This window comes from Macaca fascicularis, chromosome 4 (genome assembly GCF_037993035.2).
Source record: "Macaca fascicularis isolate 582-1 chromosome 4, T2T-MFA8v1.1".
Classification (NCBI taxonomy): Eukaryota; Metazoa; Chordata; class Mammalia; order Primates; family Cercopithecidae; genus Macaca; species Macaca fascicularis.
The window spans coordinates 35574307-35589669 of NC_088378.1; the positions used below are offsets into that span (position 1 = coordinate 35574307).

The 15363-nt window shown below is 34.6% G+C and overlaps 1 protein-coding gene across 11 annotated transcripts in view; it reads right to left on the bottom strand.

Annotated features, from left to right (window-relative positions):
• Positions 1 to 15363, bottom strand: part of MED23 (mediator complex subunit 23) — a 47399-nt gene that overhangs the window by 15956 nt on the left and 16080 nt on the right. For 6 of the 11 annotated variants that reach the window (XR_012433440.1, XR_012433441.1, XR_012433439.1 and 3 more), the window contains 9 exons: positions 13885 to 13980; positions 13303 to 13320; positions 8046 to 8246; positions 5993 to 6136; positions 4584 to 4729; positions 3347 to 3592; positions 2288 to 2430; positions 1136 to 1310; positions 315 to 478 (listed from right to left, as the gene is read on the bottom strand). Coding sequence is in view for 8 of the 11 variants with exons in the window: in XM_015448665.4 (XP_015304151.1) it covers positions 315 to 478; positions 1136 to 1310; positions 2288 to 2430; positions 3347 to 3592; positions 4584 to 4729; positions 5993 to 6136; positions 8046 to 8246; positions 13303 to 13320; positions 13885 to 13980 (1333 nt within the window). In the remaining 3 variants the exon portion in view is untranslated. Of the gene's footprint in view, positions 1 to 314; positions 479 to 1135; positions 1311 to 2287; positions 2431 to 3346; positions 3593 to 4583; positions 4730 to 5992; positions 6137 to 8045; positions 8247 to 9781; positions 9824 to 13302; positions 13321 to 13884; positions 13981 to 15363 lie in introns of those variants that run through there. The other 5 variants (XM_074037055.1, XM_005551845.5, XM_074037056.1 and 2 more) reach the window with 2 other exon arrangements.

Consider the following 15363-nt stretch of genomic DNA (forward strand, 5'->3'; position numbering starts at 1 on the left):
ATAAACAGAAACTCTTTGGGAATTTCAATTTTAAGAGTGTAAAGCAGTCTTGAGACCAAAAAGCTTAAAGAATTACTACTTTAAAATTATGGAAGATAACTGAAAACTGATGCTCAACCCAGTTATTAATAGAATGATGTTACACAAAAGAGCTTCCATAAATGAATGAAATAGTGAAGATATCAAAACAACTGGCTTTTTTTGAACAAATGAAAAGTATCTTTTTAGTATGTTATACCCATAGTAATTAGTAGAATCACGGCACACTTTAATTCATCTGTTTTTGTTTGTTTGTAGTCACATAGTCACCGTACCTGTAACATGAGTTGCTCTAGCCAAGGTCAATATCAAGGCTCGGTTCAGTTCTTCAGATTCTGCTGAGAGCACTGTTTTGGGATCACTAAGGAAGCGTGTAAACTGCGGTTGTACCTCTGAGCTACCTAATGCTGTTATAAGCCTGAGAGCAGTGCTCTCGACACTGAAAAGTGGGAGAAAAAAAAGAAATGTAAAAAAATTTCAGAATTATAGAATTAAATCTAATTCTAAGGTTAATTACACTGGAAAAACATGCAATCTATATGACTATCCCTTCTTTAATTAAAAAAACACTTGTGTGTGAGAATAAATGTTGCTTAATTTGTTTAAAAAACCTAATGTGTCCAATTTTATAGTGAAAATCTTGACATTTTTACACATTTGAAAAAGATGACTTGTCGCCTATAGGACTAAAAAATTTCACCTGGAGATACTGCATTTCAAAAATTATATTTTTCTATCTAAAATATATTTTAATTTAAAGCAAAATCAATGTGACATGATACTTTAACCATAATCTGAAGTATACTTAAAAACAGCATTCTAAAGGGCTAAGTTACAACATAATAATAAATACCCTGAAAGTACTAATTCTCAGTCCAAAGATCCTGAAGCAAGAACTCAACTATCTTAATCAGTTTCTATTTAAAAAGCTGGACTCTGCTCCTATAATGGAAACAAAATACTTTAGAAGCAGAGAAGTTTTATGACAGATGAATTAAAAAAAAAAAAAAAAACCTATAAGGCAAAGGATTAAGAACCTCATCTCCAAGAAAGTTTCTAGTAAATCTTAAGGAAAGATGGCCTTCAATGAGCTCACCAAAGATGGAGCTGGTTCTGGTTTGTTTGTGCAACTGCAGCCAAAGTATGAAGATGACTCAGGAGCTGAACTCGGTAATGAGGCTGAATATGATGCATCCGGTAGCTAAACATCTCAAGGAGTGTATGTAAGATCCCCCATGCATGTGATTTGAAAACAGTTGGCAAAAGCTGACCTGGAGGAAAAAGACAATTTAAGGTACCAATTAGTAAAGGCTATGCATTAAAAGATAGTTGAAGAAAGTCACATTGAGTAAAATATAAAGATTTGATTGCGAAAATACACACGCACACACATATATATTCTCCACATTTTCTTATTTTCTACTTTAACAGTAAGGAAAAATTCGGATCCTAACTATAATATCAATTATTTTTTCCTGGGACTTGGCAAGTGATAATCATGTTTATCTGGAAAAACAAAATGAGACAAGATACGAAAAAGCATTAATCTTCTCAATTCTGGTATCTTTTATTTTTAGACAGTTAATGTTCCATACCTTTTGAAGTATGAGGTTCACTTTTTAATACAAAAAACTGTATTTTTACACCTGCCCTTGTTTCCTCCTACCCCCGAGAAAGTTTTATTCAACAATCAGTTATCTAGGAAGACTTACTATGGTTAAAATTAAAACTATGCTGTATTCATGAAAAGCTGGAATTATGATGAATCAGAAAAACACTTCTATATTAGAAAGTATCTATTATTTTAGAACTACATAATAAATAACAGACATTATAATGTATTTTCTGCAATCTAAGAGAATTCCTTCTTTACTGCCAGTCAGCCTTTTGTATGCACTGGAGGACAGCATTACTGCCTCAGGCAGAATCCATTTGCATGAGGACAGGGACCATGTCTATCCTGCTCACCACATCCCAGGCACCTAGCACATTAACCTTTTCTTACCACTTTACCTAAAAATGCAACAACCCCCCCCTCCCACCCTCAAACTTCCTATTCCTTTTTGCTTTATTTTTCTCTATAACATGTATCACCTGACATATTATATATTTCATTTATTTAACGTCCCCCTCCATAAGCTCCATCATGGTGGTGACTTGTTCTCTGCTGTGTCCCCGGAACTAGAAAAGTACCTTTAGAGTTAATGAATGGATTAATAGTTATAAACACCAGAAAGTCCTGTCTTACTGATAAATCCTTTGATGCCCAAAGACTCTATTTCCATATAGACCAATAAACGACTGTAAGTTTCCACTAGGGCTGGAGCCAAGGCCACACTGGACTTTGCATGAGCAAGTTTTATCACCCTGGTTGCAATGCTGTGAATAAGGCTGAGGAGAAAAAAGGGAAGAAAATAAAAATCCATATTTTTGACATAAACATAGGCGCTACTCTACTTAGAAGTAACTTAGTATAATTTGAACTTAAATGATTCAAATGAAGTTGATTCATTTAATGTGTTTAAATTGTGCAGGACACTTGGTAAGGATGCACTGCACAACCTGAGACTCATTCCGATTTCCATGGTGCTTTCAATATGCACACGGATCCCCCTGCTCATGGGAAAACAAACTTTGGGTTCAACTTATAAGAGGAAGCTTGAGAGATTTTGGTTACTCAAATGATGCATCAAAATACATTTGGGAAATTAAATAACTTCTGTCACAGATTTACTTTAACACATCATAGCTAAGACCCAAATGTTAGGTTCTAATGAGGCTTTGCTCAAATCTGTTATACATGCAAGTGAAGCACATGTGTAATTCTATCACAATGGTTACCACTTGAAAAAGAGCATAGCTCTACCAGAACTGATGCTCCACTTGGAGGCCCACAGACAAATTCTCTTAGGCCTATACGGTGGTTGTTTTAAATTTGAGCCAATACTTAAAGGCTGAAAGACTAGTAATAAAAAATCTGGATTTCTAGCCCTTCTCAAAAACGTTGGAAGCTCTAGCTACACTAGTCCTCCTTCTTACTATCTACAAAAAACGAAAAAAAAAAGTGCAAAAAATTTTTATAATGCTTATCTCTCATGGAGAGATTATGACAATTACTTTCTTTGGGTTTGTTTATCCTAGAATTCCTATAATAAAAAATATTTACTTTTGTAATAAAATAAAGCTATTTTTTTCCCTAAATGTACCTGACTATGAAAAATTACACACATAAAACCATGAAATAAAGGTTTATACTATACTCGTATCAATTCCCTGACATGGAATCAAATTAATAAAAAGAACATACCTCATTTTGGCATGAACTGTCAGTGAATCCAGGAGGTTCATGGGTAAGGGGGTAATAGATCCTGAAGCCATACAGTTTGTTCCAGGGAGAGGTATCCTCATAATTCCATTTCCATAAATAGTTTCTACCAGAGCTCCCATGGGTAATGTAAAACATTCTGAATTTGTAGAGTATGCATTACACAATAGAGCAATCTTATAGTCATTCATCTGTAAACTTTTATTTCTCAGACTCTGCTGCAGGAACCTAAAAATTCATGTTCCATTAAAAAGAAAAAACGAAAATTACTTCCATAATGTTAATTTGTATTTTTTTAAAAGTTCAATTTTATGCAATTATTTATTAATGCTATCTTTGTTCCTATACGTATTCGAGTTTCTGTGTGAAACGTATAGTGGGAATACACATAGAAGTTGAGGTAGTGTTTCAGAAGAAAAATAATTTTAAATAAACAATTAATGGGTATCTGTTAAGTATGCACTACATATACAGCCACCATATTAGGCTAAGTTTCAGAGACCGAAGAAATAACTCACAAGTCTGTGAACCAGGTTTCTACTTATTATCTGTCTGTATAAACACAACAGTGTCTTCATTACAGATATCACTTTGAAAAGGTGGTTAAGGGGTATCTCATAAAATGAAAACCAAATGAAATATCAAGTCTGACTCCCCTGCCATATCCTATGAAGAGATGTGGCAGTCTTTTTCAGAAGTTCTAGGTGGGAAGTTAGGCTATTCCTAGCACCCTTGACTACAATACAATACAATACTATCTAAGAATGGTATCTTCTTTGAGTCATCACAACTTTGGAAGAGATATTAAGGGGCATGCCAGCCAGATCAGCTCAATCATTCCTGGCAGCCCACAGATGAATATCTCAGTCAGCTCATGCTCAAGTTCCAAGCACTTGAGAAATTCTGAAACATTTTTACATTTATGAAACTTGATATGCTTTCATTATATTAATAACTTTATAACATATTCAACTGAAGATCAGCCTTGAAAAATTTTTTGTAAAAATCTATACATAAAAGCAAGACTAATCTTGTAGCTGTTTCCTGATATAGGTGCTGGTCAGATTCTCTTGCTATGACATATATCTCAAGTATTTGCCCTTACCCATAGTGGGTATGGGGAGATTTTCAAATTTCACACAAACACCGAGACCAATATTAGTCTACAATTCGCTATTAATTAAACAAGAAAAATAAGTATCAAGCAACAAATAATTACTCATGGTGAAGTCTTAAGGAATGAGGTATTGGAATCTGTAGCTTGGAGTTGTCATTTTGAGCTTTTCTATTGAGATGAATCCAAATACAAGTCATTGCAAAGGCATGGGTTGACTGGGGTTTGTTAATATCAGGAACTGGAATATACTGAAAAATAACAATTTGAAAAATAACACAACAGAAGAAAGAGAAGAATTAAATAATTATGTGTATTTTAGTAATCAATTTCTAACATAACTCTTTTTAGCATATCATATCTTACTTTAGCCCCGATAATTCAATAATACAAATCAGAAGGTCTAACAGCCATAAAATTTTGAAATTATTACAAGGTGCTTTACTTGGTATATGTTTTTACTTAAAGTAACACAAATTCAGAGGTGCTTTGTCAAGCTTTTCCTACTATCGCAGAGCATTCTCAAATAAAAATAATTTTTTTTTACTTTTTAAAAATTAAAACGCATCATCATGAAATCATACTAAATGTGATAAATGTAACTAAAAACAAGACTTTCTAAAAGTCTCATAATAATTTTTAAGAACATATAAAAATCTAAGAAATATGCAACCTAAACGATTATCATTAAACATATTGACTATTAATGGGTAAAATGATATGGGTGTCTGGGATTTGCTTGAAAATTGCCCAACTTTAACAAAAAAGATAAGGAGGACAAAGACAAAACAAGAGTATTTCTTGATGATGGGTATAATATGGTGGGGTTACAGCTAGTGCATGGTGGGGTTACTGTAACCCCACCACGTTATATCCATCATCAAGAAATACTCTTGTTTCATCTTAAAATTTTCTGGGCAGATCACCTAAGGTCAGGAGTTCAAGACCAGCCTGGCCAACACAGCGAAACCCTGTCTCTACTAAAAATACAAAAATTAATTGGACATGGTGGCATGCGCCTGTAATCCCAGCTACTCGGGAGGTTGAGGCAGGAGAATTACTTGAACCCAGGAGGTGGAGGTTGCAGTGAGCCGAGATCACGCCACTGCATGCCAGCCTGGGTGCAAGAGTGAAACTCCGTCTCAACAACAACAATTCATAATAAAGTACTTCTAGAAAATGGCAATCATCAAAATACATTACATTTTACTCAAATATCTTACATGATAAAACACCCAGGGGACATACTGAGGCTCAACTGCCAAAGAAAAAATAGCTATTAATAGAGACTGTTATCTGGCCATTCAATGATGTATATAGATTAAAACAGTTTTCATCATTTCTAAAACTGCAGACCTACCTAGAATGTAGAGAAAGAGCTTGCTACACCTAATACTCAATTGTGATTTAGCATAAACTTTAGAAATACACAAAATCACACTAAAGTCCTTAAACATAAATTAGACATAATTTACTCATCACACTGTTATGAATAGTTACTCAGTGAAGCTTACTTCTTTTTCTGGGTATAGCAAGTCGAAGAGCTTCATCACGGGGAGAAAATCAGCTAGTGCATTTTTCTGAATACTTCCAGAAATGAATTGCAGGAGAACCCACATAAGATGATCTCTGCCTTTAATCAGTCCTCGCCCTGCTAACTATAAAAGATGTTTAAATATACATGTATACGCTGCTACTTAAAGAGATGAATACAGGAAGTTTCTTTTTTGTTGTTGTTGTTGTTGTTGTTGTTGTTTTAAGGAGAAACCCTGGTTCTTGCTCTCAGCAAGTCAGCATCTAACTTTGGCACTTAGTAATTACTTAGTCTGGATTCAAGACACACCATGCAAAACCTGCTAAATTATTTTAGTATTATATGTATGCTTATTTCTCCTCCTTATATCTCCTTATATCTCCTCCTGCTCCCCAAAACAACTATGCATATAAAAAATGCAGTTTTAGAACATAGTCAAGTTGATCATGTGTGCATGAGAATCAAGTTTAATATGGGATAATTCTTATTTAAAAAATCTCATCAAAACCTGGGGAATACTCTATCATACCAAAAGGATTTTTTTTTAAATTTGAAATGATCATGGACTGGTTATCATAAAATGCTTCCTGGTTTTCTGTACATTTTGTTTCTTATTTATTTATATCTTTTTAGAATAAGGATAGAGATGGGGTCTTCCCATGTTGCCCAGGCTGGTCTCCAACTCCTGAACTTAAGCGATCCACTGGCCTCCGCCTCCCAAAGTGCTGGGATTACAGGAGTGAGCCACCCCGCTCGTCCCCGGCCGGTTTTCTGTACATTAAACAGAAACTAATGGTGGTTTCTGGGAAAAGGTGGTTAAAAGGATTTTAACAATACTTACGAAAAATTTTCCCCAAGATAATCCATGCTGTGGAGATGTTATATAAAACAACATTTATTTTATTCCCATTCAATATGTCTAAAATTTTTGACAAAAAATGACTTTTCCCACAAACTTAAGTCTTCCACTTGTCTCCCTTTTTCGGATTCATCATCCTCCCTTCTATTCATTCCCAGAGTAGGAACCACTGAGCAAGCCTAGACTCCTGCTACTCCCTCTATTCACTGTCAGTCACCTAGTTCTATTCCACTTCAGTATCCCCCATCTCTGGCTCCTCCTTTCTGCCCTGGTTTAGGCCTTTAGCACCTAGCCCACTGCAGTATCTCTCACTGATTTCCTTGCCTCCGGCTTTGTACCTGTCCATCGCTACACCACCTACTTTCTCCATGTGGACATTAGCATTTTTCCAACTTGCATATGATGATGCCATTCTCCTCTGCATTGCCTCCAAAACAAAATCTAAACTCCTTAGAACAGGCACATGGCCATTTAAAGTTCTCTTATGTCTGCTCTTGCTTTCCCGCCTTCCTTATCTCACCAACCATTTCCCCTTTATATTTTTATTTCCAGTTCTCACACATCTCTATCCCTTTCTAAATGATGGTCTTATAGGTAGGAAACACTTTTCTTTTTCTCTTAGCAAGTTTCTATTTGCCCTTCAGGTGTTAGCTTAAAGATCTCTTTGATACAGCCACCCCTGATATCTCTGATAGAGACTATTCCTTTTGTTTTTTTTTTTTTTTGACATGGAGTCTTGCTCTGTCGCCAAGGCTGGAGTGCAGTGGTGTGATCTCGGCTCACTGCAACCTTAGGGACTATTCCCTTCTATTTGTATTGCAGGGAAATGTGCTTTCATTATAATAACTATTAAGATATAATCATACTGTTTGTGTGTTGTGTGTATATATAAAATATCTCCTCCTTTAGTGAGATGCTTCTTGAGGATATTACAGTGTCTTTTCATCTTGTATCCGCTGGTGCCTGCACTGGGAATACATAGGATGAATGAGTGAATCCTGTTTTTACAGTGACAAGAAAGTAAAAAGTTAAGAAACTATAAAAGCAGTGAACAGGACAGAAATTAGGGCTCAGAACTTCTGCAAGTTCTAAAATCACTAGGGAATGCCCATAGCAGTCTAAAATCCAGTAATCAACAGGTGAAGTCACTCCGACCAAAAGATTTAGTACATACCTTCTGATGAAGAGAAAGCACCATATGTGGAAAACTTGCAAACTGGAAAAGCACAAAGAAAATGAGCTGACTTGAGAGATGTTGCCACAGGAGTTGGCTTGTTCCCCCATCGTCAAACTTCTCCTCGGTCTCAGATCGCTCCATGGCATAAACAACCAGATCCACCAACTGGTCCTCCAGCACAGGGCAGCGCTGCTTGTGCTGTAGGGCAGAGATTAAATACAGTATTCCAAAAGCCTCTCGGTTAGTTTCAGAAGTTACCAGTTAATGAGCATTAATTGTAACAAGAGGCTGAGAAGCATGGAATGAAGTTGAACTTAAGAAGTTAAGGTTAGATTTAGTCTATTAAAGCTGCATCATGTTCTATTATCATACAGGATACGTTTCAAGAAAAAATTTTCTTAGTTTTCCTACAAAACAGACTTTCCATTAACTTTTGACTTCCACTATGGACATTATTCTTTCAATTTGACAAAGGGCAATGCATCGTAGAAAATTCTGTTATTTATCCTTTGGAAAAAGATAACATTTTAAAGGGCATATGAAACAGGGATAGCAGTATTAATTTTGCAATCTAAGTCAAAAGATGAAAACTCTGGATTTACGGGGAGCAAATATTGTGACAGAACAAATAAAGCAGGTATGTGAATCTCTTTATTTTAAAGTAACCCCTATAAGTTTACACTAACTTTATATACAGAGGTATATCTAAATAGCTACCAAATTATTCATCATCTGTTTTCAATGTGTGGTATTGGTCCAGACACTGAAATGGAAATTTCTTCCACAAGGGGAAAAAAATTGATTTCTGCTCTTCCTTCTTGGAAGCCAAACATAATGCAGCTTTAATTTTAAATTAGACCACTTTAAAATCTAAAACAAGAAAAATAATTCAGTTTAAACACTAAAAATGAGAATGCAGCTTCCCTTTCTAGAGGCAAAAAGATCTGTGCTTTTAAAAGTGATTTAAAAAATATACTTTTACCAAAAGAAATATATTAAGCCATGTTTAAGCCATTTTCATATTTCCTTTATAAATATGTTATATGACTTAGTAGCAGGCAGTTGGAAGCCCTTCTAGTGAATACAATTACTAATACAGATCTTTCCCCCTAAACTTTAGGTGTGATTATCAGTCTTTTGCCATGAAAAAGGGATATGATTTTTTCAAATTTAGGGAAAAAATGCAAAATGGGGACAAATTTGGAAATAAACAAGACATAATGAATAGCATCCCCTCTTTTGCATGCTCTTTGCCAGCTCCAAACTTGTAAAGCTCCAATATAGCTGCAGTTTCTTAAAGCATGCAAATAAAACAAACATCTATCCAAATGATAAGCATCAATGGTTGTTTCATATTTTTTCCAAAAACACAATGCCATGACCACAGTTCAACCACATTACAGGTTTACAAATAGCAATATTAACACCACCAGTTGAGACTACAATACTTTTCCTCCAAATGTAATTATCATTATGAAGCAGAGCAAAGTGCAACAGACAACACTACAGACTATTTCTTAAATCAGCATGCAAAACTACTGTGTACAGGGCTTGAAATTCACTAGTTCTGCCAACCACCAACAACCTAAGAAATGTGTCAGACAACACAAATTTAGAGTGAGATCATTCAAAGTATACAGAGTCAGAAAAAATTGTGAAAAGAAGTAAAGCCAGGATTTCCAGTAGGAATTTTTCACTAGTGATGGGAATTTGCTTCCAGTTTGGAAACTGACCAATTTGTCATCTATTTCTCCATCCATAATGGTCTTCCATCAATCTGCTTTAGGAAAAAAGAGCAAACTAAATAAAATTGGTTTTTAGCACCTGAGTCATTTTGGAGTTTCCCTTTTTAGTATTAGCTATTTAAGAAAAAAACTGGATTTTCACCTACATATTTTTAGGTATGTAGTGACTGTCATACAGTTAATGATTTTAAAAGGAAAGCAAAAATATTACGATTTTGACAAAGCAAGAACTAGGAAATTTACAGTTAAAGCTGATGTTCTTTCAACACGTGCCATGACCCTTAACTTTTCTGTCAAAAATTAAGTCAGTCAGGAATCTCTACGGTACCTAATGCTCCAGTACCTGAATATAGCAGAAGAGCTCTCAGGATTAACTATAAATTTCCCAGGTGGTTTTAGTTAAAGCCAAGGATATTTCTCAAATCAAGTTTAAAGACAGCTTAAATATGTTGCTTTATCTGCAAATTTTGGTAATATCAAAAAAAAAAATCTGAGCTACGAAATGATCTGTACTGCTACTTCAGAATAATAAACTGCTTTAGTTTTCAATTATTTAAAGACAGGCACATTAAAATTAAGACTCTCTACTACATAGCAGATGGTTTTACAAAGTGGAACAACCATTTGTAAAGCAGTTTCAGAATCTATGAATAAAAGTTAACTGTCAATCACTAGGCTAAGATTATTTCATAAGCCAATGGATGCTATGCCTGTAACTGTTCACATCTTGTTTTGTGAAAGCTTTGGTGAATTTAAGTCTTCAAAACACTGACATATAAAGTTAAATTTGTTAGTGTACATCATAACTATATGCCTACTTAGTTAAAACCTGTTTTAAGACTATTTAAATTCAATATTTTAACAATTCTATTTCTACCTAGTAGCCCAAACTATACTGAAACTTCATTTAAAATTTTCAGCTTTGATAAAAGCTAAAAATCAGGCAAATGACATTAATAGAAACATTAATATTAACCCTTGACCTATGCCCGATTCCTTCCCAGCACTATTTCAAATGGCAAATGATAGCACTTTTCAGTCTTAGCATCTCATATCCTATATTGAATAGTACTGGACACTTTTCATGTACAGTTCTCATAATGCTTTTGCAGCAAAATTTTAACATACTGTACTTAGATGAGCTTAAATTAATTTTAAATTATTTCAGTGATGTAAATCAATTTTAAAATAATATCTATTCAGGCGAAGTTGGGAACAAAAATTCCTTTCAATGTCATTTTCTCTTTCAAAATCATATTCACTGCTTTAACCGAGAAAGTTACCAATAATCAGAATAATTTCAAAGAGAAACTTACTGATTAACATAAGATCAAATGAATGATGAATACTTCACTGTCTCATAGTAGCCAAGGTTGATACACCATCATGTAAGAGCCTGAGGAGTGTATCTGTTTTACAGTGCTTTTATTTGGCAGAAAGAATACAAACTTGTGTAAGCACATAAAAAACAAGACTTTTCCACTGTGAGTTGAAGTCTAACGCTCCATCTTGCCGGTCACGGAACTGGGCTATTTATGACTTGCTGAATGTAACCAATAATAGCATAAAATACAACCCAATTCCTACTGGAAAATGTAATGTGAACAGCTCTTAAGGTTTCAAAAGCTATGAGTAAATTATCACATTGCTAGAGAAAGGACAAGAAAGTATAGTGTAGGATGCAGTTCTGTAATGATAAAAGATGTAATACGATGATTTGGTTATCTTTAATCATATGCTTCTTATCCTGTGTGTTCTCGTTTTCTAGTCTACTTTCCAGTAGGTAAAAATATCATGTCAACTGAGCATATTATCTTCTATCTACACAACTCTTAACTAAAGAGTTTTCTATGAAAACGATTACTGATGAATTGTGAATTTTTGACAATGTTTACACTACAGTGGTACCAATACTAATAATGTTCTGTCAGCATTTCCATTATAAACTTTATTTTTTATGGATTTATGTCTTAGTCATAAACTTTTTAGGTTGAAACTTGTTATCAAAATGATCAGATCAGAAATACTCTCAATTGTTTCGTCAATTTCTAGTTTGACAAGAGCTGCCCGCCCCCAAAAGAAAAAAGCTTAGGATAGCTAAGGATATCTGGGGGAAGGTATTTGCAGCTCAAATGACCATGGGTACATTTATCCACCAAACTGTAAAAAAATTGAGTCAAGTATGACTTAAGGTTCACTGTAAAAATGACTTTTAAAACATAGCATGAAGCATTCTTTCAAAGTTAACTGAATACTTACCTCTAATTCAATGAAAGTTGATCAGAATTAATGACTTGGTATTTAAGATGTTAAATTGACAGATTATATGAGGTAACTGTCAGATACTCTAGTGTGAAGCAGTTTCAGTTTCACATGTACAAAAGCTTGTCCAAACAAGGAAACTTGGCAAATTTTTCAGAAGAAAAACTTAAAATAATAAAAGAGATACTGCTACTAGGGTGAGGTTTGGCATGCAAAGTTTCAACACTGAGCAAGTTTTATGGCCAAGCTATATGTCCTTAAAAATAGGGCTTTATAAATGGAAGCACTGGCACAACCTTCACTATAGTATTGCAAACAGTAACGCTATTTTATATAACCTAGACAAGAACGTCTTTTTAAAATCAAAAAGCTGGTCTACTTTAATATGTTGGGCTCAAAAATTTTTAACAAAAATAATTGGAACCACTATTTTGTTTAAAATATCAAAGGTGAAAAGTCCTGGAACAGACTTGGGACTGTATAAGAGTTTGATTTATAAAGTCTGGCCATAGTGTTTTTCTCCCACCGCAGGTGAGCGTCAGTTGAGAGGAGCTCACTCTAGGAGGAAGGCACTTTTGGCAAAGACTGACAAAGAAGGGTGTTTGTCAAGCAGGTGTGGGGTCACCTAAGAGTCTGACATTTCTTAGTCAATCCCCATGTTTCCAAAAAAGCCTTTCCTGTATAAAGTTTACCACTCCAACTTTTAAAAGCAGCATATCTCTGTTAAAGTGCCTTTTTTCTCTTTTTTATGTTGTTTTTGTTTTTGTTTTAAGGCAAAGCAACGTAAGTATTTCTGTTGTTGTTATTTTTCTTTATTTGTTTTAGTAGTCTGGAAAGATAAAGGCCACCATAAATCTTTCCATCTCTGAAAATTCCACCAGGCTAGCTTTAGCCCTAAAGTAGGAAAAAGTAAATGGAGTGGGAAGGAAAAATAAATCATCAAAAAGTGACAGGCTTCACTGAGTGCCAGGTGTTGTCTCTTTGTTACCAAAAAAAAAAAAAAAAAAAAGAAAAAAGAAAAAAAAAGAATATTAAAAAAACAAACACCAAAAAAACAAAAACAAAAACAATCCACCAAAAATAACTCTCATATCCCAAGAAGAAATCATTTTTTAGTGGCCTTGGTCTCAGCATGGTCCTGCCAATTTCAAGCCCCGACCATACACGTATTCTCTAAATGGAATCAGTGGCTACAAAGCGGCCAGCGTATCGTTAGTCACAATACAACAGTAAGGTTGTGAACATACCTGAGCAATGTTCAAGGTCTAGAGCATTGGAGGATGGGCAGGACAAGACAGGACAGAACAAAAATAAAGGAAGAAAAAAAGAAAAGACAAAACAGTGACTATGAGGCCAGCCTCAAGGAACCCAGAGTCAGCACAAACCCTCCCACATGTTAAACCACCAAAAACAAGCAAACACACACCAAAAAAAAAAAAAAAAAAAAAAAAAAAAAGTCAGCAAGAAGGCCACGCTGAAGATACCAAGGGTTATATAAAAACAGACACCCAAACAACAAAAAAAAGTCAAAAATTATGGTTAAGTCATGTGTAGGTTTCTCTGGCAAAAGGTATACTTGAAACTGGCCTTATAGAAAAAAAAGCAATGCAAAATAAACCAACTTTAAAAATTTTTCTTTTTATATTTAAACATTCTTAAAGTAATATATAAATGGTAGGAATAATACATTGTTTAAAAAACTATGTATATTTTTGAAAGTCACTAAGTAGTTTTTAACTGTTTTGCTCAGTTAGCTATAGCAAAGAAAAGAGAAAAGAATAGTGCAGATTCTATGCAGAATTTACTAGGTTTCCAGCATAGTACAGTACCTGCTTATTTAAACCTAGCATATTGCAGACCATATCCCTGGAATAAGGCTGCTCCAATACATATCTCAACAAAGCAGTCTGTGGTTCAAAGAGATCCTTTAAAGAAAATAAGAAAATCATTGCTTCAAGATCAATGTCAACATTAATCCAAATTATTAGAAATGAGATTTTAAAATCCTCTAAAGGCACTCGTTACCTTCACAGAGTAGGCAGTATCTAGTGGGAAAAAAATCATAGGATTTTAGTGCTTACAGGTCATCTGTTCCCACACCTCATTTGCCTCATTTGACACCTGAGATGAAGCGGTTTGCCCCAAGGTCATACAGAGGGTAACAATAAAGATAACACTAGAACCAGACCTTCCAATCCCCCTTCCCCAGTGTACTTTCCACTATACTTTCCCTGAAAACGCAGAAGGTTTAAATTTTTTAAATTTTAGCATCTCACTAATGTCAATTTATATAGATTTTGTCCTAGGTGATCATGTTTCTTAGACATAAAGAAGCATCATTAATAATATCTTTGCTTCCTTTCTGTTAAAACTTAACAAGTCAGTTTTCTAGAAGGCTTTCTAGGCATGTAAGTATACAATTTCTGATAGTCAAATTCAGTTTATAATAAATAGTACTAGGCCGGGCATAGTGGCTCATGCCTGTAATCCCAGCACTTTGGGAGGCCAAGTTGGGAAGATCTCTTGAGCCCATGAGTTTGAGGCCAGCCTGGGCAATATGGCAAAACCTCATCTCTACAAAAAATACAAAAAACTAGCCAGGCATGATGGCATATGCCTGTAGCCTCAGCCACTCAGGAGGCTGAGGTGGGGAAGGTCACCTGAGTCCCAAAGGTCGAGGGTGTGGTGAGCTGTGATCATGCCACTATACTCCAGCCTGGGTGACAGAGTGAGAGCCTGACTTAAGAAACAAATAATCAAACAAAAAATAATACTAGAAAATGACATTAAAAACAAAATCTTTTTCAGAGTTTTCCAAATGACAGGCTGAATGTTTATTCAATGTCTTGAATATAGACCAATCAATTCCCTATTTTCCTAATAAGATTCAAAAAACAGCTTTTTAGCTTAAAGCATATCAACTTTTTGAGAAGTAGATGAAACAGCGATAAGCCTATTTATATTTGTTAATTTTGCCTGCCCATACTTAAAAGATATTAATTTAAAAATATGAATTTATGTTTATTAAATAGATTAATTTAGAAGGATTTCATTCTAGTTTATTTTAACTCTTCCATGATGCTAGATGGTTTCTAAGTCATCTAATGGCTTTCTAGAGCACATCGTTTTCATTTCTATGTTGCTGGGGACATAACATTTTGATAGAGTTAATGAAAGTTTTTCTTCTTACAAACCTCAAGCACTGCTTGCATAAGGTTAGCTGGATGTTTTTAAATGTCTCCTTAGGTGGATGGACAGATAGAAAGAAAAAAAAATCACTTTATATACCTATTTTTAAGATAATCTTT